This window comes from Girardinichthys multiradiatus, chromosome 15 (assembly GCF_021462225.1).
Source record: "Girardinichthys multiradiatus isolate DD_20200921_A chromosome 15, DD_fGirMul_XY1, whole genome shotgun sequence".
Taxonomy (NCBI): domain Eukaryota; kingdom Metazoa; phylum Chordata; class Actinopteri; order Cyprinodontiformes; family Goodeidae; genus Girardinichthys; species Girardinichthys multiradiatus.
In genome coordinates this window covers 9,956,442-9,984,341 of record NC_061808.1, presented here as the reverse complement: position 1 = coordinate 9,984,341, position 27,900 = coordinate 9,956,442, and the positions used below count along the sequence as shown (strand labels likewise).

At 37.4% G+C, this 27,900-nt stretch overlaps 1 protein-coding gene across 11 annotated transcripts in view; it reads left to right on the top strand.

The window, feature by feature from the left end:
- lama2 (laminin, alpha 2) overlaps window positions 1-27,900 on the top strand; it is a 249,580-nt gene that overhangs the window by 103,189 nt on the left and 118,491 nt on the right. For all 11 annotated transcript variants that reach the window (XM_047388562.1, XM_047388561.1, XM_047388563.1 and 8 more), the window contains 6 exons: window positions 3,801-4,012; window positions 4,387-4,495; window positions 4,580-4,693; window positions 9,528-9,655; window positions 12,843-12,929; window positions 21,255-21,466. In XM_047388562.1, coding sequence (XP_047244518.1) covers window positions 3,801-4,012; window positions 4,387-4,495; window positions 4,580-4,693; window positions 9,528-9,655; window positions 12,843-12,929; window positions 21,255-21,466 — 862 coding nt within the window. The remainder of the gene's footprint in view (window positions 1-3,800; window positions 4,013-4,386; window positions 4,496-4,579; window positions 4,694-9,527; window positions 9,656-12,842; window positions 12,930-21,254; window positions 21,467-27,900) is intronic.

Here is a 27,900-nt window from a genome sequence, read left to right as displayed (position 1 = left end):
AGCAAAGCAGCAACACTATTAGTTAACTGTTAATGTCTTCCTCATCACTAAATAACACTGCTAGTGTGTGCCAAATTGCGGTACACAAAAAACAAACGGGCTTAAAAAGCATAGAGAAAAATAAAATAAACAAACTTGTTAAAACGTTAAAGGCTGTTTCAAATTTGTATATATTAGGATATAATTAAAAAATAGATCTGGACTCGTCAAGAATCCGAAGACTAAAGGTAACTCCTAGTAACACCATTCACACAAAAATCTTAGAATGTCTCAAATTTTTCTTAAAATTTTCCCCCGCTAAGATACAACTTATTCACAATGCACCTTCAGGCCTTAAGAGAGCTCCCAATGTGCACAAATGTTAAGAGTCGTGAAGAGGACTGAGCCTGAGAGAATGAACCTGAGAGTGTCTTAAGCAGAGAAGATGGAGGAAAGATAGAGGAAAGCGACATATCCGCCGTACAATGAAGAACAGTGAATTAATAAAGGATCCACCCACTAAACAGTCGAGTAAATGAGCACATAAACTTCTATAACAATCATACAGTTATCAATATAGAGATAAAAACCTTATCATCCCCCTAGGGGAAAATGGAATAGTTTCAGCAGGAAGACAGGTTAAAGAAGCACCACTAGTAAGGTAATATTGTGAAGGATAAATACACAATAGAGAAAAAAATTAAAAACATGAATAAAAACTTAACAAAAATTACAAACAATATAGTAAAGAATTATTTAAATATTTACAGACTGTAAAATGCTTTCAAAAATAAAAATTTGGAATAAACTTGAATAAACCTCAAGTGTATATATATATATATATATATATATATATATATATATATATATACACATAAATACACACTAGACAAGATAAAGTACAATAATCTAAACATTGCATATATGGAATTTGACACATATTCATAGAAGGAAGATGTAAATGCGGTAAAGTATCTGCTGTATTGTACATGATGATGTCAGTAGCTCACCCATCTGTGGAGAAGTTTGCCGGTGAGAAGTCCTGGTACCTGCTGCAATCAAAAGCTAGAGAGGATATTGCAGCCGGTACAGCAATTCTCACATTCCAGGATGGTGCGTGAAAGCAGAGGGAATGATGCACTGATCTGTTCGGTTCCAAGTATGCCTGTTCACACCATGATCCCAGGACCCAATTAATCCTTCAACTCTCCTCCACCAGCTGTACCAATAGCAGGCACTGCTCATCTGTCCAATTCAGTTTTCTCCACCTTTTCTTTGTTTTGGTCATTTTACCAAATCAGACCTCTTCATACAAGAACGTAAAATGCTGACAGGTTAGTGTCAACATTAATATCAAATAGATGAAGTAGCAAAAACAACCTGCATGCCGAGTAAACATAATAACAAGCAAATCTAACTAATGATGAGCATGTAAATAAGCTATGATCAGTTAATTTCTCTCCATTGATTACCTAGAGCGCAATTGTTTTTTAGTTTTTTTTTTGCAACAGCCAATCACAACTCGTAGAAGACAGCATCACACCTAGCAAGGGGATCATCCACACCTCCTCACTAAGATAGGGATTTCTGTCGTCTCCCAGCTCATAGTCACTGTCAGCAACTAGCTGAATCACTCTTAAATCTAAGACTCCTTGGCAGGAATTTTTAAGCTGAGTCAGGAGCTTTCTGAGAGGACTCTGAGAATATGGGCCCTGGTCATTATCAGATCTTTGTATGTAAAGTATGAAAAACAATGTCACATGAATTAAAGATGACGTATTCTGCCATGTCATTATTTATGTCACAAAAAAATCTCAAATACAAAAACAGTCTGTAAAAAGTTCCCCAATAATTTTGAGGCTTGTATGATTAACTCAGGATACGATTTCGGCTTTGACTAGATTATTCCAACATCTCAAGTCTTTTAACTCACAATGTGTTAAATCTTGAGTAGTTGATTCTCTGGTTGCAAGACATATGTGTTTAATATAGTCCCTTTAAATTTAATTCTGGAATACTTGGTGATACAGAGGAATCCATGGCTCATCCAGTGGCCATAGGGAATCCAAATGCCTTGCAAAAAATTCCTTTGAATCATTAGCTGCATCTCCATGCTTGACTAAAGGTCTGAGGTGATTGTGATAATATGCACTAGTTGGTTTTTGGCAAAAATCAGAAAAAGGTTTTGAATTAAAACCAAAATGTTCAGAAACTTGATCTGTGATAATTCTCAGTGTGTGTGGAGGCATTTCACCACAATTTAAACAAATACGAAAATTCACACAGACATAAGAACCCTTCTGGATGTATGTTTTTACAAACTGAAAAAAAGTGAAAGGAAAGAAACTGCTTACAACCACCTTTTTTTATCATTTGCAAACTAAATCAAGGAATACAACAAAGACAAAACTTTAAAGGGGTAGAAATACATAGACAAATGAATTATGCAGAGTGGCTAAACAGTAAGCTTGTTTTTTAACACATGCCAGTGTGGATGGAATGGAAAGAGGAGAGGAGGACAATGTTTGGTTCTTGTCAACAAAAGGCCTCTTCAAATGATGAGAATAATGAACCACCTACACACTGTCAGCCAACTTCCCCCCTCTTCACCATCTCTCTTTCAGCCTTTTTCTCATGTTTGCCTCTTTTTTACCCCTGCTGTTTACTCTCTGCATATCAAGTTATGATGTTGATTTTTTTCCTTGCTTTTTATCATAAGTTGGATTTTTGCCTTGTTGTATATATTTGGGAAATTGTTTTAAATTAGCAACATTTTCTTACATCTTCTCTAGAATAAGTTTAAAGTTGATTTTCATCTGTTTCACGCTTAGATGATTTATAGACAAGGAGTTAAAATTCGAGGTATTAACAAATGGGAAACATTTTTATAAAGTGAGATAAATGTTATTTATATGATATAAAAATTACAATTATCAGTGAAATCAAGCCCTGCAACTTGAATAGACTCAGAACGTTGACCTACAAAACACGTTACAATTTTGTTACATTCAGTTTTGTTTTTCACCTGTAGATAGCTTGCTGAATTTTGTGCTGAAAATTAGAGATTTGCTTTTATTGAGTAAGTTGAAAGTCAAGGGCTAGTGATTGCATCAAATGACCAAACATGGATCTCTATGTGAACAATGTGCATCAAACGTAACTGAATAATCTGAAATAATAGAATTTCTAATTAAAATATAGTCTAAAAGGAACATCTGCAAAATAGTAGTTCATAAATGTGCTACTTAAATGAACAGGCAATATAACCACCTTGCCAATAAACATTATTAACTGCTAACTATTTGCTGTACATTTCTGGTGACAGACCAACTTTGAAAGGTATTTTTCGGAACAAGGGAATTCATCATATTTTATCTTTGCATCTTTCAGTCCTGCAGCTGCTTTCTCTGTTGTTATGACCAATTCCTACTTGTCTTTTATATCAATAAGTTTTTATTTAATGGTTCATTGGTGCAATTGCTCCCTCCTCCCCCATGGGTGGTTGTCACTCTGTTAGTTACTACATGCCATTGATCCACGGTTAACAAGAGATGGTCAGATACAAGGTCCTGGCTCAGTTCGCTTTGCATTTAGTTCATGCAAAATGTCAATAGCAACTGAAGCTCATTATCTAATGACCCATCATTCACCCTATTTTTAGGACTAGCTCACAGAGACACAGACACAGAGAAAAAGCAGTTTCCAATTTCATTAAACTGTATATATGTATATATATATACATATATATATGTATATATTTACCATGTAAATACACTAAATATATCTACAACTGTTGTATCCTATGTCTTTCTCTCTATCAGGGAGGTGGGATGAAACTCACAGACAACAGGTTTGGCCAGCCAGTGTATCCATCCTCAACCAGCACCAAACACATTGTTCTCCTTCCTGAGAACTTCCTGGTTTCAGAGACAGGACAGCCGATCAGTAGAAGAGATTTCCTGTTGGTGCTGGCCAATGTGACGGGTTTAATGGTGCGAGCCTCATACAGCACGGAAACAAGCGCTGTCTACAGGTTGGAAGAATACTCTGTTGGATATTATGTAATAACAGAAGCACACGATCTTACTTAGTATATTTATGAAATGCAGTTTTTATCTGTAATTAAATATATGTAATTATATGTAATTAAATTAAATGTGCATACTAATTATTAGTTTTATTACCTGAAGCTGCTCAAATAGTTTCTATGAAATTTTACTCCAAAACAAATAATTCTTTCTTATTTTTTAGGATGAAACTGATTGCTGTTAGATTACTTTGTGCCAGTAAGAATGAGCTCAGAGCAGAACGTTTTTACACCAAGCTAAATAAACAACCTTAAATTTAATTTCAAGTGTAGATAGATTGCCAGTGCTTAATTGTTTCATCTTGTTATATTCTGTACAGGCTCCACTCATTCTCAATGCAGGTGGCAAATCCTTTTGCCAGTGGAAAGAGAGCATCAGCTGTAGAAATGTGTGCCTGTCCTACTGGATATGGAGGATTATCTTGTGAAGTAAACACACACAAAATAAATTGCACACACATAGCTTGAACTGCAGATAAAATTGCTAATTCACTTTTGAAATTTGTGTTTCAGACATGTCGTCCTGGTTTCCGGAGGGTCCACAGTAAACTGTATAATGGTGTGTGTGAACCTTGCAACTGTAATGGACACAGCTCACATTGCCATGAGTTCACAGGGCATTGCTTGGTAAGAATATTATGAAATAAAAAATCTCTTGTATTTTGTATATTTACAATATGGAACAGAAGAACAAAAGATAATTTTTCTAAGGTTTTTTTTTTAACACAAATGAGATATCATGGCTGGCAAATGAAAGCTGGAATGACAGAACATAATATTTTATAGATACTGTTTCCTGAGATGTTTGATTTAGAAAAATTTGAATTACATGTCGTAGCAGTTTTCTGGAAAATATTACTGGGATTACTGTCTAATGTTCGACAGTAATCCCAAAAAAGTTTAGGTAGGTAGCAGAGCTGTGGAACTGTAAAAGGGGCATCTCCCTCTCCTACTCTGACCTACAGTGTCTTGCATATGTGTTAATGTCCCTGGAACCTTTCACATTTTATCACCCTGCAAGCACAAACGTCTGTGAATTTTATAAGCATTTTCTATGATAGAGCAACACAACATAGAACATATTTGTAAAGTGAAAGAAAAGGGATACTGGGTTGGCAAATATCTTTACAAATATATTAAAATCTGCAAAGTGTTTTGCAGTTGCTAAATGGTTTTCTTCTAGGATTGCCCCATATTTAGCTCTAGCCAATTCCCATGAATTCTGACTAGCTTACCTGTTAAAGAAAAGCTCTTCACAGCATGGTGGTGCCACCACCCTGTTTAACCAATGGACTGTTCTGTTTAGGGTGGTGTACAGTGTTAATTTTCAGTCACACACAGCATTCTGCATGTAGCCCAAAAAGTTACATTTTTGTCTCATCTGACTGGAGCACCTCTTTCTACATGTTTGCTGTATGCCTAAATGGCTTGTGGAAGACACTGAAAAGGACTTCCTATGGTTTGTCTCTTGCCACTCATCAATAACAGCCATATTTGTTGAGTGCATAATTAGTAGTTATCATTTCAACTGATTCTCCCACCTGAACTGTGGATCTCTGTTCCTCCCAAGTTACCTTGATCCTCTTTGCTGCTTCTCAGTGTTTATATACTAAAATTAAATTGTACGCAGCTGGACTGTATCTATGGATTAAGTGACATCTGGAGGCAATTGGTTGTACTGAACTGCTAGGGAGATTAGAGTAAAGGGTGCTAAATACCACTGCACACTACAATTCTCATATTTTCAGGTGTTAAAAAAAGAATTGAAAACCATGTATAATTTTTCCTTTCTCTTCACAATTATGCACAATGCCCTGAAAATACATTTAAATTTGCCATTGTAACAATGATAGCATGTGAAAATGTTTAGGAGGTATAAATACTTTTGCAAGGCACTGTATCAAATGGACTATATCCATATATATATTTAAGAGCAGAAGACAGATGATATTGAATGTTTTATGGGTGTTTGCTATTGAATTTACAAAAAAATTATTGCCACAAATGTCCACCATTTAAGTTTCAACTCTTCTAATAATATTAATTTCAATTGGTATTTGTTTTCATCTAAATCAGTAATGACATGACAGGGCTTTTGAACATCATCAAGTGCTATTTTATTCTATATGCTGTAATACAATATTTGAAACAAAATGTACATGACCTTCAGAAAAGAGTAACTGAAGCTCTTATGGATCTGCCATCTAGTTGTCATTACAGGAACTGCGAGGGGATGCACTTTCCTGCTGTTTACACACACACTCATACATAATATATGTACAACAGACACGTACATGTTACCCTCTCATGTGGATTTCCACACACTCACTCCCCACTCTTCCCACAGCCTTAGGCTAATTCTGTCAATTGCCATTGACTAATACACACACACTAAAACCCACAGGGGTGAGCATACACAAAGAACACACTCCCACACACACATCCACATATACACACACCTGTGGGTTTATTTTTCTGTGTTATGGTTCATTATAGAAGAGCAGGATGTGTCAAAGGTAGACGTGCATTCACAGAAAGATAGTCAGTCAGGGAGGCTATCTCTTACGTACACACACACAGTCTGACATTAACTCACTTAGAATCACACGTGCACATGTCCCACTTGTATACACAGTGACAGACAGGCGGCCAGATTCATCCACGCACACCTTCACTGACACCAGTGATTTGTAGCTCCAGTCGAATGACTGACTGACTGCCACAGACTTATAGGTTAACACAGTGTGTAAGTGTCAGCGTGTGTTTCAGCAGTGTAAGTCCATTTAACATGAGAAACAAAAGATTTGGAACATGCTGACATACTAACATTTTCCCACACATGGTCCCTGAAAATCTGAGAGTTGTTAAAGCTGGGAAACTGATTTCTGCAATGAAAACATTTAATCTTAGAGAAAACGGCTTTGAAACCAGTAAACTTTTCAAAGATTTATCTATTGGTTGAGGAACTGCCTCAAGGCAATATGGTCAAAACAAAGTCTACAGTGATGTTTTGCTGGAGAGGCTGAGAGCTGTACTTGTTCAGCTTGTTGTTTCTCAGATGTTTGGCCAAATTAGTCATATTCATATTGTGCATCTCGTTAGTAGTAAATGATGATGACAATGATGATTTGTGATATTCACAAGCAACTTGATATCCATTCCTTTGAAAGAATAAGACATGTAAAATAATAAAAACTAGATCTTTTGTCTGGCCGGTTTTCTTCAAAATGTTTTAACCTTTTATGTTGCATGTTTGGTCAAAACTATTCCTATGGATGTGCAGATTTAGATATAAAACATAAAAAAACGTGTTGTAGAAAGTGGGAAAACAGTAAAAACAGAGAGAAGTGTGGAGAGCAAGTATATGATACACTGCCAATTTTGCAGGTTTTCCCACTTGCAAAGCATGTGGAAGTCTTTAATTTTTATCATAGGTACTCTTCAACTGTCAGTGATGGAATCTAAAACAAAAATCAAACTGTGTGATTTTTAAGTAATTAATTTGTATTGTAGTATGGCAGAAACTGTAAACTTACTAAGTCATGGCAGTCTATGGTCAGATCAGTCAAGGACAGCATTAATCAGAGAAACAACTAAAGGGCCCAAGGTAACTCTGAAGGAGTGGCAGAATCTATTGACAAGTTTTGCACAAGCCATGTAGAGGACACAAACATGTGAAATAAGGTCCTCTGCTCAGATGAAACCAAGATTGAACTTACTGATATGCAGGCAAAACCCTGTGTGTGGCAGAAACTAACACTGTGCATCACTCTGAATACATCATCCCTAGCATGAAAACATGGTGGTGGCAGCATCGTGCTTTGGAGAGGCTTTTCTTCAGCAGGGGAGGAAAGCTTGTCAGAGTTGATGGGAAGATGGAAAGACCAAACACAGTTTAATCTTGGAAGAAAACCTGTTGGATGCTCCAAAGACTTGAGACTTGGGTGGAGGTTCACATTTCAGCAGGACAAAAACCATAAAAAATACAGCCAGAGCTACAATGGAACGATTTGGACCAAAATATGTTCACAATCAGCAAAACTCAATCAGAGTCCAGATCTAAATCTAATTGGTAATCTGTGGCAACAAGTGAAGATTGCTGTTCAAAGATTCTCTCCATCCAGTCTGACAGATCGTGAGGTATTTTGCAAAGAATGGGCTGAAATTTCACTATATAGATGGTAAAAGACATTCCAGCTGTGATTCCAGTGGAAGTTAGTTCTACTAAGCATTCACTCAATGGACCTGAGGGTAAATACGATTATTAGTCAAATCAGTCATTTTCAGTACTTTGTGTTGGTCATTCAAATAAAATCCCAATTCAACAAACAGAAGTTTGTGAGTATAAGATGACCAAATAGGAAAAGGTTCAAGGGGTGTGAATGCTTTTGCAAATCTCATGTGGTTTCCAGTTATTCTGTAATTGTAAATCCTCTGTTTGTTTGTATTATTATGATAATGAAATGCATTGCTAGTCCAGATACACATCATTAACCTTCAGAGCCCTGAGACTGATTATTTTCTTTTTTGCTTTTTCTCTAATAATACATTTTTTGACAGAAATCATTAATAAGGGAAATTGACCACCGATAAAAATGTATTAACATATATTATTCATTAATTCAATTCTGTTGCTGTAACATTTGTTTTTTCTAGTTTTTCTAATCATTTGAAACTAAATATTAATTATACTAAATAGTGTTGATAGTGTGAATCCTTAAATCCTTGTTATGCATTAGCTTGTATCACAACAAAATCTGCATCTGCATTTGCCTTCCCTTATATAGTCAGTATTCTACGCTGTCTATAAACTATGCACCAGGGCACAAGAAACAATCTGAAATTGATTTTGTTCCCTTATTTTTTACCTAAATGTGGATTTAATTTCTTCTCCTTTTCATAAATCTTTAGATTTCTCAAAAGGTTTACCAGTGAAAGGAAAATATTACTAGTTTTTAAAAAATTGAACAAAAGCTGTTTTTACACCAGTGACTTAGCTTCCTTAGTCAGAACTCAGTGATTGCTTAGTTAAATTTCAGTGGATGCAAATGACTGTTATTATTGGACTACAACTGCATTATACCAGCGAACCCAAGGATCATTCTCTCTTAGCACAATATGCTTTCCCTTACATAGAGGACTTAATGATATAATTACCTCTTTAGAAAGATTGGTTTAGAACCAGCTCTTACCAGTAAAACTCAAAGGATTATTAATGTTATCTACCTTCTGTGTTTATTTTCTTTGTGATTGTATTGTAATTGTTCTTCCTCATGTACAGCGCTTTGAATGTCTTGTTACTAAGTGCTATATAAATAAACTTACCTTACCTTACCTTACCTTACCTCTAAATATTTTTCAGTTCAACATTGAAGCAAAACTTTGATAAAGTTTTACTACAATTGAAGCAGACAATTTGTAAAACGTTGCCTTGCTAAAATGTTAAATCTGTCTTTCCTAGGATTGCACCCACCACACTGCTGGCCACCACTGTGACACCTGCACACCTGGTTACTATGGCAATGCCACCCAAGGGACAACCCAGGATTGTCAGCCATGTGCCTGCCCACTTAATCTTCCCAGCAACAAGTAGGTTCTGGAGAACCCGGGGTTAATCCTGCTCTGACAGGAAAATATGACCAGCCTGTCAGTGCTATCTCTTCACTGCTTCTGTTTTTTCAATCTTTCTTTTCATAATCTCCAAACACAATAAAAAGACTTCATCTTTGGTAGGATTTTAATTGTAGTGACATTATTTCAGAAATATCATCACCACAGGTAGAGTGGAAAAGCTTATGATGAGAAGCATCATCGCTGTGGGACTAAATGTCATTATCATTAGAACCATCAGAATGCACATTCAAAATGAATGCAAATTACACTCAAATCGTCTTGAAGAAAACTCTTTACAACAGCATTTTCTTTAAAAGCCCACTCACATTGTCCTGCCACCTTCTCGTATTGTATCACTAACTGTTTAATCTAACTCAGATTATTACACAGATGTAAAGATGTAAATTTATACATGCTCAACAAAACACAGCGTTTTGTTTTACATAATGGAAAAAATGAACTTCTCGATGAAACAAGGTTGTGTACTTAAAGCATCTTTTGTGGATGCAAACATCATAATTAAAAGGAAGGACTTTTAAACTTAATTAGAAAATTCCTAATAAAAGTAAGAATTTGACCTGTATAGTCATGTACTGGTATGAGAGACATTTCTTAAGTTTGCCAGTTCCATTTTGTTGGACAGTTATGCAAGTAATTGGCATGTTATTTTCACCTTAGCTCTATTTGTGTTTGAACATAGGTGACCCTTGACCTGTGACTCTTGAAAAGGCGCCGTTATTTGACTGAGGACTATTTAATGTTTTTCAAGATTGTCTCATTGTGAGTCAACATTAGGAAGCAAACTGGTTGAAGACTTGTTGGCCTTAGGTTAGGAATCTATGCGCAATATTATGCATGCTGTTGTTGGCCTAGAATAGGGATGTATGGGAGTAAATACAAGAAAGAGACATTCCCATCAGATCTTGGTGAAATGGACACATATATCCCCACACACAAACACGCTGTAAGCAGCAGCTGGGAATTTTCAAGCAGTCATGACGTGTCATTTCCACAACGCTACAAGCTAAAGAAAGACACAATTCACCGTTCCCATTTTCTGCCTCCTCCAACACTTGCAGTAATAATAGCTTGAGGTGCAATGCCTTTCAACCACTTAAAAATATTCATTCAGCCACTGATGTTCACTGAAGCCAGTGGCACAAAAAGGTAGCTGAATGTTTTGTATTTATTAACAACATCTAGGTTTTCCTGAGCATTAGATAAAGGGATTTAATAGTGTTGCTGTTAGAGCAGGATGGGGATTTATAATGCATCAATGGAAATCAGCTTGGTCCTTGAGTTTGGCTCATTTTATGTTTCCCCAACAGCTTAGAGGGTGTTTTATTCTTTTTTTGTACAATTTATATTAAAATTCTTGATGATTTACATTCAACAGAGGCTTTAATTTCCCTGATGGGCATAACTCCATTATGCAGATCTTGAACTGTAAAGTCAGATTGGATTTGTATCAACTTTATAGTTGTCATCTTTTAAGTAATAGTAAGGTTTCCAAAAATATTCCTAACAGGCTTTTCTTTCTTGTTACCTAAACATTAAGGAAACAGTATATTTGGGATGTGCAATATTGTGTTATTTACCAAGAAAGACAAGCTGGGATTATAACAGTTACCCCTAGTTCACGCTGTCATCTGTCGCAAAATGTGCAGTGTGGAAATTCACACTGGATGCATTTTAGGACCCATTTATGCATCTGAAAACAACTCAGTCATCTGTGAATTTTACCCCTATTGAAATTTACGCATTTTTGCTCTGCCATCCATCAAAAATAAACTTGATCTGTATCTCTGACGGACAATAGAGGATGGCTTTCCGTCATGCCATAGCACCACGGAGCCAGTGTGAATTACCACATTGATCAGAATGGCTTGTATTGGCGATGAAGAGCAAAACGCACAGATGACGGAATCACTGTGAACTAGAGGTTAGTTATCCTGGGATAATCTTAATAATAAACTCTTGCTGAAGTTAAAATTAAGCACATACACACTGTAGCAGATTTTTTAAATCTTTGTTAAAGAAGTGGGGATTTTAGAAATACTTGTATCAGAAGTGAAATGTTTGGCATTTTAGGGTCATTGGGTTCTGTTGCGATATGAACTTGATGCAAGTTGATGCCACAAATTCTTCGGAGGAACACCAAGTTTGAGAACTGTGGCGGTGACACCATAATGAATGGGAAGGGCAGGCTGGTCAGAGTTCATGGGAAGATAGAATTAGCTAAATGTAGAACAATCTTGGAAAATAATTGTTATTTATAGTAATGTATTGTGTTAGTATTTTAAAAAAAAATCCCAATAAAATATATTGAAGTGTTTTTTATACAATGAAAAAATGTGAAAAAGTTCAAGGGGTAGAATACTTTTGAAAGACGCTGTTTACACTTGAAACCATTGTAAGGTTAACAGGAACAATACAGGAGCCTGCCAAATCTTTTCCATATTTTGTTCTGATCAAAAATTATATTAACTGAAGAATACCACTATTTGTTACCACAAAATAATTACATTAAAAACACAAAACAGGCACAATTACAGGATATATTTTTAACTTAAACTTACCTTAAATGCATATCTAGCTAAAATACAAAGATATGTAGTTTTGTGAAATTGGTCATCTATATAAATAATCAGATTTTATGAATAGAAGTGGCTTTTGTTATGTTTTATGTAAGTCCATTTGCCAAGCAAGCTTATCTGGAACTCAGTGAGCAGCTCATAATGAGCCAGTCCGTCATCTAGTGAGTCAGTCTGGAGCCTGGAATCCGAGCCAACTGAACTATCTATAGTTTATGGAAGTGGGAGGGTGACGGAACAGGGGGCAAACAACTATCACATTACTTCGGTTCCCTATGTCTGAGTTCATTTAGGCAACAGTTTGTAGTGAGGGGAGTTTAAGGAGTTTGTTTAGATGTAGATGTGTTTGTTTGGCTATTAGTAAGAAATAAATGTATGTTATGTGTGAAAGCAGAACCAAAAGAACCGGAAAGTAAAAGCAGGGACGCAGGTGTGTCATTCAGGTAGCAAACAATGGCCTTAACTCGCCTGTGTGTTCTCTTCCTTCTCCTCTTCCACCTGCCTCTCCTTACACTGGGACAACGCTATCGACTTCAACAACAACTTCAACAACAATTACGCCAAAACAGCTTCAGTCCCACATGCCACCTTGCTGAAGGAGGAGAGCTGCTCTGTGACCGGTGTCAGCCTGGAAACACTGGGTCAAGATGTGACAGGTAAACACATTTTACACTCAAAACATGTCATTATTAAAATCAATAAATCTATAAAAAATATTTTTTTGCAATTTCCTGCCATTAACCTATCATCTAAACCAAATAGATACATATTATTTTTAAGATCTAATTGAATCCATTAAAATTGCACATAGATGTTCAACAAAATAAAAACTGTTATGTTTTCAGTTCAGGAACGGTCTATTTGGTAGTCAGGTGCAACCAAATATAAATGGAATATGCTGCTCATTAACTGTATTGAATACTGTGACTCATTGTCCATCCAGCTGTCTATCCATTGCACATTTCATTATCCTAGCTGACTGACATGTTTGTACCATTAGCTGTTGGTTTTTTAAGCAGCTCAACACTAATGAGAAGTCTTTCTCACTGGGTGGTGTTCTTGTTAAAACTTCAGGCTCTACTGTCATGTGATGATGGAGTCTGTGTAAATTGTCTATTCACCACCCAGGCTAAGTGAAATGAAGAACATTTTTTTTTATCAAAGTAAGGAATTTTGACCAAAGAAAGAGTCTGACTTTATTTTTTTACAATTTTGTGATAAGATTTCAAAAAAAGCTCTGGTGTGTATATTTTTAAAGATTAACTAGATCAGCAGTCCCAGCCTCGCCACTACTACCTCCCAGCTAACACAAACATACACAACATTTACCCAAACCAAACCTCACTAATTTAACATTTTGTTCTCTGTGACAAAATCCACAGATTTTATTTTCCTTCAAAACCAACAACCATCTTGCTCTGCCATTCCTCTGTTCAGCATCAGATGTCAGAATGTAGCAGCTGTTAGCAGCTAGGATTGTTGTAACTGTGAGAGCAAACTGAAATCTCCTGCGTGCATGCATGTTGTACGTGATGCATGTTGAACCTGAAATCAACAATCAAATTTGACAAACCAAGACGTTTTATTTCCATCCTGCTCTTGAAAAATGTTTTCTCATCAGCCTCTAAACAGTTGGGTTTAGCACAGCTGTTTGGAAGAATGTCCTCAGTGCACTATTTTCCTTGATAAACAGGCTTTCCATAAACCTTACAAAAACACAACTAAGTTTCCTCATAAATTGTATTGTAAACGTATCAAGAAAGTTATACGCATGAACCGTGACCCCCACCCCCAGCCAGGATTTTATATTCAGCCTCACTGCTTCCCAGTGACTTTTCATATATATATATATATATATATATATATATATATATATATTGCATCTGCCTCTAGATCTCACTCTGAAGAGTTTTTTTTCTGCAGAGTGCAGTATGAATGTAAAAATGACTTCCATACTGTTAATATAGTGTAGTTATATTAATTATTTTATCACTTATTTTAAGTTAGGGGGTTATATTTGTATATCTGCAAAACATGTTGAGTTTGGTCTTATTTGGTCTGCCTGATATATGGTCTGCATATTTAAATTTTAACCTAAGGAATTTAGAGGAGATGTTTTGTACTGCAAACAATTTACCTCATAGAGCTAATTCCTTTAGGGGTTTAGTATGTCTAGTCCATGGGGTCTGCAATCTTTACAGCCCAAAGAGCCATTTTTTGCCCCCAGTCCAGCTAAATAAGCCTTTAGAGACATTAATGTTGCATGGCTTTCTGAAAAAAAGTTATAATTAAAAAAAATCTTCTATGGGAAATTTGTTTCCATATAAAAATGTCTATTTTTATGTTTTAAAACAAAGAAAAACTTAGAAAGAGGATGGATAATTTTTAAAAGAATGTTGATATTTGTTCAAGATTATGTAAAAAAAGTGAATAATTTCCAACCTAATGACAAGAACAATAGATCCAGAACATATTACTGCTACTTTTAGTGTCATTCTGTTGTGAAAATTCAATGCAAGTATTCCAAAAAAACTGCTAAACCTGCATTATTATTGGGTCTATATGTTAAAACATTTTTAGACAGTTATTAAGAGCCACTGTGGCAGGTCCAAAGAAGCCTTGGAGGATCCAAACCCACATGTTACAGATTCCTTGTCAAGCTCCTTAAAAAGGGGCAAAATCGTATTTTTGTGTTAAAATTTCTCAAATACCGTGAACTAAATAATTAATTGGTTTTATTGCTTACATCCTTTGTTAGCATTGGGCATGTATGAGAATTTCATGGTATAACTGCCTTGAGTAAAAGTACCATGGTTTGATGGTATTTACAAAAACATGTAAAATGCATGTGGAACATAATCTAATTGTTTTTTTAAGCGAATAGTAACGATTGCTCCTGCTGCCAAAATGAAACAAACATCAGCAAAAAGTAGAATAAAACTTGGTTAGGCTTAGTAGTAATTTTTAACAGCAAGTTCATAACAACAGGTTAATTTGATAGGCTATTTGCTTCCGTACCCAACCTGCAGGTGATATCACTCTTAACTTTCCAGCTATAGTTTTCAAAAATGTTATCCTAATAAGAGTGATGGGTGGCACTCTTTTGTTTCCACACCATGAATATTTGGATTTTGTATTTCCAAACAGCCAAATATATTTTTCTTGTAAGCATGGAAAAAGGGTAGGAGCCTTCATTCAGTCAGCTGACTGGCAGTGTATAGCAATAGGTGGGGGAGGGTCAACAGAGCACCATGCTTAACACACCCAGAGAAAACTCTGATCGTTCCAGCTCTTTCTCTGGTATATTATTTAAGGAATTTAAACCAGTAAAAAATAAATATGATAGAAAACTTTTATGTGTTTTAAAATAGTACATTTTTATAACCTTAGCACCAAAAGTCAGCCCGTGCCTTCCAGTCCTTAAGGACTAATGCCTCATTAGGGGATTTGTGTCAGCTATAAGAAAGGTGTACACCCAGTTTTAAATGTTTAGGTGATACTTTATTCTCCACTTATTAAAACTTACAAAAGCTTTTCAAAATACACCAAAGTTAAAATTGGCAGACATTTAGTGTCAAACAAAATTGCTAGCTCCTTTCTTGATTTTTTGATTTTTTTTTTTTTTTGAGCCATAAAATCCTTTTTTTCTGTTTAAAGGGTTGTTTTGTTTATTTTGTATTCATAGATTAGAATAACCCTAAAACCCTTAAAATGTATCAATAATTTAGAGTTTCGCTTTTCTATAGCCTTTCTAATTTAGAGGAATGCTCTGTATGTCGCTCACTATTAGACAGGGAGATTAGATTCTTATGTTTGCAACTAGAACAAAAGTTGCAATGCTTTAGTGATCATATGATACTTAATCAACTGCCATGATTTTTCCATTTTTTATTACTGAAGTGTAAATTTTTGAATTTTCAAGGTGCCTGTTTCCAAAGCAGATGAAATGTTTTCATAACCTGGGTAAATGTTGTGCATCACTGTTTGCTGATATTACTGCCAGGCTTAATCTCTTAACATTGTGAATGTTGAGCCTGAAACACTGTGTTCCTGTAAAACTGCAGTTGCAAATATCCAGGCTGTTTATATTTGGTGCTGCTGGAGGAGTGCTGCATAGTCTGCATGCCTCACCTCGCAGTGCTGTCCAGAGCAGAATCTCTCTGTCTGTCTTTTAGTCTTTTTATAAACCTCATTTGTTGCTGAGTGGCACTCTGACTCACTGCGATTTTTATACTTCGCCACCAGGCTACCATCCAGGCTACAGCCAATATGATCTAGCATTGACATAAGGCCCAACTAAGATATTCTTCTTTAATGCAAACTTTTGTCGATATGAATTCCTATATTATCTACGGAACTAGAAGCTATTTTAAATGAAATAATGTTGTCTAACTAATGGCAGTATAAAGAGGTAATGAGCAGTAGTTTCTTGTTCTGTTAGTCTGATTTATACCTTCCACCTGCTATTCTACTTCATTATGTGTCCTGTTTTTGTTATTGTTTGTGGTAATTAATTGTAATATGGCAATTTGTCTGTATTATGGGCTTTAGCAAAATGGCCACTCTATTCATCCAATGCTAATTGACTATCCACTCGCTGCTAAGTGGTTATGCTTTTCAATTTTCTGTCCATAAACATCCATTTAAAATCTAGCTGAAAAGCCCCTGCAAGCCCCAACCTTGTCAGCTAAAACACTGTGTGAATCATAAGCTGCCTTTCGGGGTCTGGCAAGAATCTAAATGGTCCTGCACATGAGGTATTTTAAATAATACATATTATTTTGGTCTGATCTAGTGCCAATTAGCAGTTGATAATATAGCTACATTTTTAATGTTTGCTATTATATTCGTTGGCATTATTAAACCGACAGCATTACAAATGTGAGTGATAACCGGAAAGGAAAACATTTAACTCATTTGCCCCTTTTAAAAACACAAAAAAGGGATATCTTTTTTAATACAGTGTATGGTATTGAAACAAACTCTTGGATCACTATGTGGTCAGCTTCCAACTTTGTCTTATATAAATCTTACATTTATATTACATATCTGATCAGAGGTAAATAAAGTACTCAAAAAACGTTGCATTACTTTATTAGATCTTTACTCAAGTTAAGGTAAAACTTGCATAAAGAACTGTAACTGTTTGATTATAACATGTAATTTATTTTGTTAAAAATGCATAGGCAGACATAAAATAAATATACATTTTGTGGACATTCTGGTATTTTAAATAATTTTAAAAATGAGCTGAATTAAATAACATAATAAAAAAAAAAAAAATTCAGGGAGAAAGAAACAGATCTTTATTTGAATATTCTACATAATAATATACAGTGCTTATCAGAAGTTTACATATAATTATCACCACATTGTCATTGGTTTTTGAGTTCTTATTTGAATGTTTTTTTTTCAGGGTGGAATGATAATAAAAAAAAAAACACCTGCTTTTTCCATTCCAAAACCAGTATTAATGTAATTTGTGGTTATCCTGTTGAAGCGCTTAATTATCAATTATTGTCAAGCTTTTTCTGTGAATTTATCAATGTGATTTTATGGATATAGCACATTAAAGACAACATAAGTGCTTTACAATTCATTCAACGGACCCAGTGAGGCATAGACCATATTTCAGGCTTCACCTTTAACCCACTAGCGATAGCCTTAAAGGGCGAAGCCTACACAAAATAGAACGCTGGTTATGCATAGTAACCCCAGATTTTATGAGTTTAAGTGCAGCCCTTTAAGCTCTGGGTCTCATTGGTTCTTAAATGGCTCAAGAAAGAAATGCTATTTGGGAGCCGATTACCCAGTCTAAGCGCGATTTATACAGACTGAGTGAGGCCCGTCCAGCAAGTGGGGATGGACTAAAGTTTTTGCACCAAGGGATAAACCACTAACAATAGCCTTGAAGGGCTGCACCTATACTCATAGCTTCTGTGGTTACAATACATAGCCAACCATTGCTGTCTAACACAGGGGAGCTTTGGCAGGTAGTCACGGATATTAAGAAGCCTCGGTCACTCATTCACCAACAAGGAGTGGGTTTTTATCCCTAGTAGGGCCACCACTATGCACAAAAAACATTTCAGAACCGAGAGACTGCGTGCCATGACACCCGCTGCCATCTTGGCTCAGACTTGTAATAGGACAATGATTCCAAACACATAAAACATGGTTTTAGAATAAATTAGGCAAGCTATCATTAATCTTTTAAAATGGCCGATTATGGGTGTATATATATTTTTATTGAATATTAGTTTTAGCTACTCTGAGGTATGGAACAAAACTAAAAAGATTTAATTTGATTTCAATTGACGAAGAGGATATTGTACAAGAAATTCAAAGAGAAGAATCGTCAGTTAGAAATTAACACTTTTTCAGCTAGATGAAGTTGGTTATATTTTATCCCAGTAAAGCAGTTTGTAGTTAGTTTTTTTATGAGATTTAATTCAGTTTCCTCATCACAGAAACAGCATCTGTCCAAGTTTAGCTGCATAAATTATGATGCAGTCCAGTACTCTAGTAAAGAATCTGATTACTAACATTCAGAATCTGAGTTTTCTCTTTTGGCAGCCAAACGGATTTAGCGTTCCAACAATAGCCCCTCGCAAACCCTTTATATGAGAGGTTTTGTGGGTGCGCAGGGAAATCAATGACTGGTGCAAGCCAAAATAATTGTTTTGATGTATTTTGATGGCAAAAACTACATGAATGAATTTGGTGCCAAAATAGCAGGTCTTTTAGAGAGTAAAACACCCCAAAAAGGTTTTTGTTTAAAAGTATGTCTCACGTTGTATGTGAAAATGTTATAGTTTTCTCCCTAGTTATAATACATTATTTAAAATAAGTTTTGTTTTCACCATGGTTTATGGTCTTTAACAAGTATTTAACCTTCTGTTTATGAATACCTTGACCACATATTGGAGCTATACATGGATTACCAATTAATAAAATGGAATATAATTGAATTAAAAGCAACAGAGAGCTGAAACTGGGGAGTCATATTACAAATAAGACTCTAAGCAAACACATGCACTACGCTTGATGCTCCCTCTCTATCAAAAATGAGATTGATTTCTGAACAGTTTGCCACTTGATTGGGAAGATGTACTCCTGACACAGCAGACACTTAACACTCACATGCATACACACCCCAGCAACATGTGTATATACACACACACACAAAATAATAAACCAGTTCTATTGAGTACCAAGAAGGGTCAGTGGTAATAACGGCTTGCTCCTCTTGACTCTTTCCCTCTCTCGGTTATTTCTTTTCCCTCCTCTCTAAATTCAATTCTCTTTTGAATGTGAAGACCCTTCCACCCTCTCCATCTCACTTGCCTTCCTCTCACTCTCCCTTTGCTGACTTTCTCTATCCTTCTTCCTTTTGTTTCATCTCGATTCCCCTTTTCAGCATGTAGAGCTTTATTTCAGCAAAGGCTCTTTATTTGCTTTTTGTGGCTTTTTGTCCCTGTGCTGCACTCTTAAGTTAATACGTTTTCCCACATCTGAACATCCCACCCTTATTATTCATATCAAGAGTCTGAAAAAGCAAAAATAAAAAACTCTTGGAACGATTTTGACAGTAAACACCTATTCAACATTCCTTGATATCTAAAGTCCAAACCTTTTTTCTTGTATTTCTTTTACTGCATGTTTTTTGGTAAATGGTGCAAAAGAGCTTTGTTTCACAAGGAAATTAAGGACCTTTCAACAATAGATTAGAATCTCACACTAAACCTGCATGTTTTAGGTGTCCTACATGTGTTTAGACCTTCTAACACAGCAGAATTAAATGTTTTCTAGTTTAAAGTGAGAATTTTAGATGTGCATTTTTTTTTTTGCTGTAATAGATTGTTAATTATATTCAATAAAAATGCAGATGAAATTAAGACCAGTAGGTAATACAGTTAATCCTATAGGATTATCATTTTTTGGAATTAAAATAGTATTACAGTGGGCAGGAAAGATATTTTGTACTGGACCTTACTGCAACAGGCATTGGGGCTCTGACTAATGTTGACCTTTTATGTTTCACACATGTGCAACAAGTTTCTTTCTACTTTTAGCTTTTTACTCTCCAAAGAAGCCACCAGTACAGACACTGTTTTGTATACTAACTTTTCTTGCTCAAATCTAAAAGTAATTTTCTGTAGTTAGATATATAAGAGTGGCCGTCAATTTTACTGCAGAAAGCCACGGAAAAGTATATTTTCAAACGCAATTGCTACATAAAAGTGGAGAAAACCTGTGTTGTCAGGGAATATAGCACTACTGGTTCTTTCAATAGAAAACAAAATGGAAAACAACAGGAAATAATCTGATTGCCACAACTTAGCGGCAACAAGCCGAACTGATGATTAGGTCTTGAGGTATTTTAAAGCCCTTTCAGTTAAAACATCACTGCTCTACTCTTGGCATAAGTGTAAAAAGGAAATGTTGTTTATTCAGTTCAAAAATAAAACATGTTCTCCTCTTTATTAATTAAATTTTGGACAGGACGTGTATTTCTTGTGTGTGGCACCCAATACAAAGAGAACAAATGAAACTGCATTTCAAATGCATTTGAATATTTATCGTTTTTAGTTTCTCGTGCTTCTATAACCTAACACCAGGCCTCTGTCCAATGCTGCCATATATGATTTTGAGGTCAGAGTTGATGAGAGACCTACTTTGGGGTCATTCTAGGTGTTTTTCAGACTTGGACTTCAAAATTCAGACATCTGCTTACAAATGAAGTACACTAAAAACAACTAACAGGCCTCAGAAACAGTATAAAAATCCATGTCTTACAGCACCCGTTCGTGTACCCTTACAGGGAAGGTTCTTGAAGATGTAATAAAACATTCGCACTTTGTCTCATATGCATATTATTATAACTATTCAAACCTATTCTCCCGTCAAAGTGATTTATTCTAATGTGTGTAGCTAATGGTACTCAATCTCATTCTATTCATATTTCTGCTGCCACCTAGATGCTCCAATGGATACTACGGTCAACCTGCTTTACCAGGAGGGTCTTGCCAACCCTGCACTTGCAATGGCAATCTGGACCTATCTGTGCCTGATAGCTGCGATTCGATCACAGGCCAATGTTTGAGGTGTCGCCAGGGTTATGATGGTGTGACTTGTGACAGCTGTGCTGACGGTTACTATGGTGACGCCATCACATTACAAAACTGCCAACGTAAGTTTTTTAGACCTAATTATACTATACAACAATGACTTTTTAAATGTTTTATTTGGGAACTAATCTCATCATATTTTTATTCATTTGGATCAAGGACACAAAAGAATGTTATAAAAAGGGCCCGTATTCACAAAGATTCTCAGAGTCCTCTCAGAGAGCTCCTATCTTAGCCTAAATATTCTTGGCAAGGACTCCTATCTTAAGAATGATTGTGTTTGCTGGCGAGAGTGGCTCTGAGCAAGGAGATGACAGAAATTCCTGTCTTAATGTGAGCAGGTGTGGTTCACCCTAGGTGTGTCGCTGTCTTTTAAAAAACAAATGCACTCCTAGTAATTAATGGAGGGAAATTAACCGATGAAATTAACCGATGATTGAATTTAGACTGGATTCAGAAATGTTTAAACTATGATGATAAAACTTAGCAAGATGAAATTAATTGTCACACAGCATCAAAATGTTTAAACGTAGCTTATTTACATGCTAATCATTATTTTGATTAGCTTATTATGTTTACTCAACATGCTGGTCATGTTCGACATTTTCATACTGCATCTATGTCATATTAATTCACTAATAATAATAAAACTCAGCATTGTACTCTGATCTCCTTCTTGTATAAAGAGGTTTAGTTTGATAAAACAACCAAAACAAAACAGAAAAAAAGGTGGAGAAAACCGAACCGGACAGAGGAGCAAAGACTGCTGGTGGAGGAGAAGAGAGGAGAATTGAAAGGCAAGTTTGGTCCTGGGATCATGGTGCGAACAAACAGGTATTCCCAAGCAGATAAATGCGTCGTTCCCTCTGCTTTCAGCATGAGCCTGGAATGTGAGCAGCGCTGGTACCTGCAGCAGTCAGAAGCTAGGAAGGAGATTGCAGCACACCAGCAAACTTCTCCACAGATTGGGAGCGTTGTAGATGACCATTTAGTCTTTGGCTGCTGGCATCATCATGTACAATACAGCAAATACTTCTTCACCTCATTTACATTTTCCTTCCTTCGTTTTTTATTTATTTATTTTTTTTTTAAACGTGTCCTGTCCAGTAGAGTAGCGCTCAGAATTGTTGTCTGAGTGCCAAGAAGAACCCCATCAGATTTATTTTCACAAGCTTTAACATTCTGCTTGATATTTGTAAAATAAACTTTATTAGCAACTGCTTTGGGATTATTTCAATTGTTACGGACACGGAGACAGAAACAAAAAGGAAAAAATAAGAAGCACGAAAAAGAGAGAGGTGGGGCAAAAAGGAAAAGGGAGAGAAGGAGAAAAGAATAAAGGAGAGAAAGAAGGATGAAGAGATTACAAGATAACACCCTGCTTGCTTCTACACTTGCAGAAACATACATAATAACAGCTTTTTTACCGAAAAGTGCACGGTACTTATAAATGCAACATGTAATTAGTGGTAAATGCGATATATATGGAACAATATAGAACGTTTGTGTATCTGTTAGACACCTGAATATAAACACCTGTAGGTCTGAGTGTGAGCGCCCTTGTGTATAAAAGGTTTCTCCATAAAAATATGCATTAGTGAGTGTGAGGAGCCACAGACCTGCCCCCTGGACTTGGGACAGATATCCATGCCATAGACATCCAAAGGCCCCCCAGAGCATGGAAACCCTAGGAGAACCATCACTGGGATTACCGCAACCCCCACAGAGAAGGGCAGAAGAGAGCCCCAGGGGGACCACCCAGCAGCCATGGTGCAGAAGCCCGAGAGAGCTGCACAACGAGCCCACAGGCCCTGCCAGCAGCCGTCTACACCAGAGCAGATCCAGCCATGGGTCGAGACCCCGGGACATATCTCTCCCCAATCAGAGGCCCGCCATAGGCTAGGTGTCCAGGCCCCGGCAAGCGGCCACCGGGAGTGAGTCGGCACACACCAAAGCACCCAGCCCCAGACACCGAGCACCACAAGTACACCAGCGGGCAGAGACACCAACCACCGGCAGGTAGTGTGGTTTAGGCCCCACGTTTGATGGGGGGCCTAAACTGATCCAGGAGAGGGAGCATTCCAAGACCCAACCTGACACAAAAAACAGGCACACACATTCACGATCACACATTCCCACCCTGATACGTACACATAAAAACACTCATACCCACGCACCCTACATAAAGACAAACAACAATGGACGTCGTACACTCCCCATTCATATTCTATACTCCCAGGTCCAGGTGCCGACACCCCATAAAGGCAACCGGACACCAGACCCAGAAGGTAGTCCCCTTCCCTCTGGAGGTAGAGACAGGCAGACCGCCCCAGCACCAGCCCAGACTAGTGCCGGCACCGCCCAAACCCGAGTGACCCCGGCCCGCATCCCGACCTCCCTGCCCTGACACCAGTCCCCAACCATGAACAAAAGCGGGGTTTACCCAGTCCAAACGAACCCACCAACCAGAGCCACCACAGGATGAAACAGTCGCAACCCCCAAATGAATTCTGATGAGCCCCCCACTCCCCATGAACCCCAAAATGAATTTCCCTAAAGGGCCACCCCGAGCACATGCCCCTGAACCCAAATGCCATGAATCCCCTTCCCACAGGGGCACATCCCCACAGGTGAGCTCCATCCCTGAAAAGCTGAGAAAGCCACACCCACACAGAACAAACTCCACACACAGCCCCGCTCCAAGCACCCCCGCCGCATCCTGCCCCCATCGCGTTGCGATGGCAAGGCAAGCTCTCTTAGGGCCTAAGATCCTTTGTGTATAACTTCCCTATCTTACAGAGGGAAAATTCTAAGAAAAATTCGAGAAGGTTCTAAGATTTTTCTTAGAATGATGTCACAAGGAGCTACTTTTAGTCTTAGGATTCTTTGTGAATACTTGCCCTGTTACCTTAGCTCAACCTTTTTAGGACTTTTGGCAGAGCTTTTCAACATGACTGCTGTGGGAAATATGTTAGTGCTAGCCACTTATAAAATCTACAGATTTAGTGAGGCAGTAAAAATAGAGATTCAATCAATCCAAACATGTGGGTCAGATCCCATTTCAACCCTTCTCCCTACTTGGTAGCCACTAAACCTCATGTTCATTCCTGGGAGTCAAGGTTCCCTAATCCTTTTTTAGATGTAATGGGAGGGTGAAGGGGTAGTGCACTCAGGTTCATCAAACAATATTTTTCAAGTGCATAAATTAAAATAAGAGGTATGACCTGCACTTCTGAATCTTCTCAAAAATGCATGTGGATTTATTTTCCATTAGAAATATTTTACTGGTGAACAAAGGAAAATAGGGCTTGTTTGACATGTTCCGACATGCTTTATTTGGTATCATAGTTTATTATTTTTTAGTTTATTAAAGTCTGCCAATTATATATGATGCCATACCAACATTTTTAATATCTTGATTGATGTAGCAATTGATGTAAAACTGTATACTGAAGTCTGTTACAGGCTTGATAACTAATTTTACATGGTATATTTAGTCACGTTGATATGGTCATAAAATATGATCATATGTATCTGTATGTTTGCCTATTTAAGTGGTATCACAATGTGCAGTGGAATATTTTGCCTGTGCCTGTGACATTGTTAATTACTGGATATGGATAAAGGCATAGCAGGGTTTCTATGCACTAAAGTTGGGTAACTTATAGAATTAGCTTTTATTATTTTTTTCTAGTTCTGGACAAGTATGGAAAAAAGAAAATTGTGTAAAGGAAATTTTCATTTTCCAGACATTATTTTTTATTTATTTTCTAAAAGGAAAAACATCTACATTGCTAAAAAATTTCCAGTTTTATATAGTTATATTGAAGTCAATTCAATTCAGTTTATTTATATAGTGCCAATTCACAACACATGTTGTCTCAAGGCACTTCACAAAAGTCAGGTACATACATTCCAGTTAGTCCTAACCATTGATCAGTGCGGTCAGATTCAGTTATTTATTCAAATTGGATAAAAAGTTTTTCTATCTAAGGAAACCCAGCAGATTGCATCGAGTCAGAGATTTGTAGCAGTCACTCCTCCTGGATGAGCATGTAGAGACAGTGGACAGTCACTGGCGTTGACTTTGCAGCAATCCCTCAAACTGAGCATGCATGTAGCGACAGTGGAGAGGAAAAACTCCCTTTTAACAGGAAGAAACCTCCAGCAGAACCTGGCTTAGTGTGAGCGGCCATCTGCCACGACCGACTGGGGGTTTGAGAGAACAGAGTAGAGACACATAAAGAATACAGAAGCACTGATCCAGGAGTACTTTCTATGGGAAGGAAAAGTAAATGTTAGTGGATGTAGCTCCTTTAGTCGTTTCATCTAGAAAGAAAGAACAGATAAACTCTGAGCCAGTTTTCAAGGTTAGAGTCTGAAAGAGAGCACATATAATTAGTTACAGTCAAAGCTCAGTCAATTGCTATATCTAGGAGAGAGAAAGGGTTAAACACTGAAAGACAGGGCCATGTGGATCATCGGTAGAGGGTAAGCATTAAGTTGTTGCCAGCAGAAGCTTGGACAATGCCCCTCTCCAGAAAGGTGTCACAGTTAGACACAGAGTCAGGCTTGGTGTAGCTTCTAGGAAGAGAAAAGAGAGAGAACATAAAGTTAAAAACTGAAATAACAGCAACTAATGCAAATTGGAGAGTAGTGTGAGAATGTAGCAAAGAGGTTGAAAGTGGTCATTATGTCCTCAAGCAGCCTAAGCCTATAGCAGCATAACTACAGAGATAGTTTCAGTTTCAGTTTATTTATTTATATAGCACTTATTTACGACAATGTCGTCTCAAGGCACATACAAAGGGTCCGGAACGGCGCGGGGCCGCCGGGGAGGCCAGACCAAACCACCAAGTGCCAGAGCCTGGCCACCCCAGAAACGGGCCACATGTAGGGGTACTAAGTAAAATAATAAACTGATAAGGTTTGTCCATCTAGAGCCCACCGATGGCCATTGTTATACTAAAAACCACAAGGATCGGGATACCTCTCTCTGTCTGACTGATTATAACCATTGGAAAAGAGAAAGAGTCATACAGGTAGCAGAAATGGAGGGTGTGTTTGCACCTCAACCATAACTGAGTCGGTTTCAGGCTAAACCTGACTCCCCCTTACTCCATCCAACAGGGAGGGAGAAAGGCGGAGGTAAAAATAAGGAAGATAGCCTAAGCCACTTTAACTATAAGCTTTATCAAAAAGGAAACTTTTAAGCCTAGCCTTAAAAGTTGACAGGGTGTCTGCCACATGGACCAAAACCGGGAGCTGGTTCCAATAGACTTTAACAATAGACTTTAACAATTTAGCAACCATTAATTTGGTATTTCAGTTTTTGGCTGAGAACCTAGAGATAAGTGTACACTTATTGAAAGAAAAGGGGGAACATCTATATTTTTACAAATTCCTCTCCATTTTATTCCATCCATCCATCCACATCCATCCATCTATCCATCCATCCATCCATCCATAAAAAGCAATCAAACGTTTTGTTTCTTGATTTGTGGAAAACATTTATAATAAAATATGACAGCATTTTCAATTTAAATTATTTGTATCTAAATGTCAAAATTGTACAATTTTTGAAAAGGAAAAGATTTAGAAATTCTAGCATAGGAATAATGCTACCCATCATACTATAGCATATTTGCCTTGCGTTTTACTGGCACTGGAATATGTTCCCTTAGGTAAATAATTCTCCAGCATTGCCTTCCTATGCATCTGATACTCTAGCATTCAAATCACTAACTAAACTAGACAGCACAGAGTATTTGTTTTTTTATATATAATAAAAAATACTGTACCATGAGTGTCACATCTGTGATACTATACATTTTGCACATATGCACCACTGCTAGGGAATATACAGGGGTTGGACAATGACAGCTGAAACACCTGTCATTTTAGTGTGGGAGGTTTCATGGCTAAATTGGACCAGCCTGGTAGCCAGTCTTCATTGATTGCACATTGCACCAATAAGAGCAGTGTGAAGGTTCAATTAGCAGGGTAAGAGCACAGTTTTGAGATGATGTGGTCCTGCTGGCCCCCTCTAGCCAAGACCTACAGAATGCGCTGGGGCGGTTCGCAGACAAGTGTGAAGCGGCTGGGATGAAGATCAGCTCCTCCAAGTCCGAGGCCATGGTTCTCGACCGGAAAAGAGTGGCTTGTCCTCTTCAGGTTGGAGGGGAGTTCCTGCCTCAAGTGGAGGAGTTTAAGTATCTCGGGGTCTTGTTCACGAGTGAGGGAAGAATGGAGCGGGAGATCGACAGACGGATCGGTGCGGCTGCCACAGTAATGGGGGCGCTGTGCCGGTCCGTTGTGGTGAAGAGAGAGCTGAGCCGAAAAGCAAAGCTCTCAATTTACTGGTCGGTGTACGTTCCTACCCTCACTTATGGCAATGAACTTTGGGTCATGACCGAAAGAACGAGATCCCGGATACAAGCGGCTGAAATGAGCTTCCTCCGTAGGGTGGCCGGGCACTCCCTTAGAGATAGGGTGA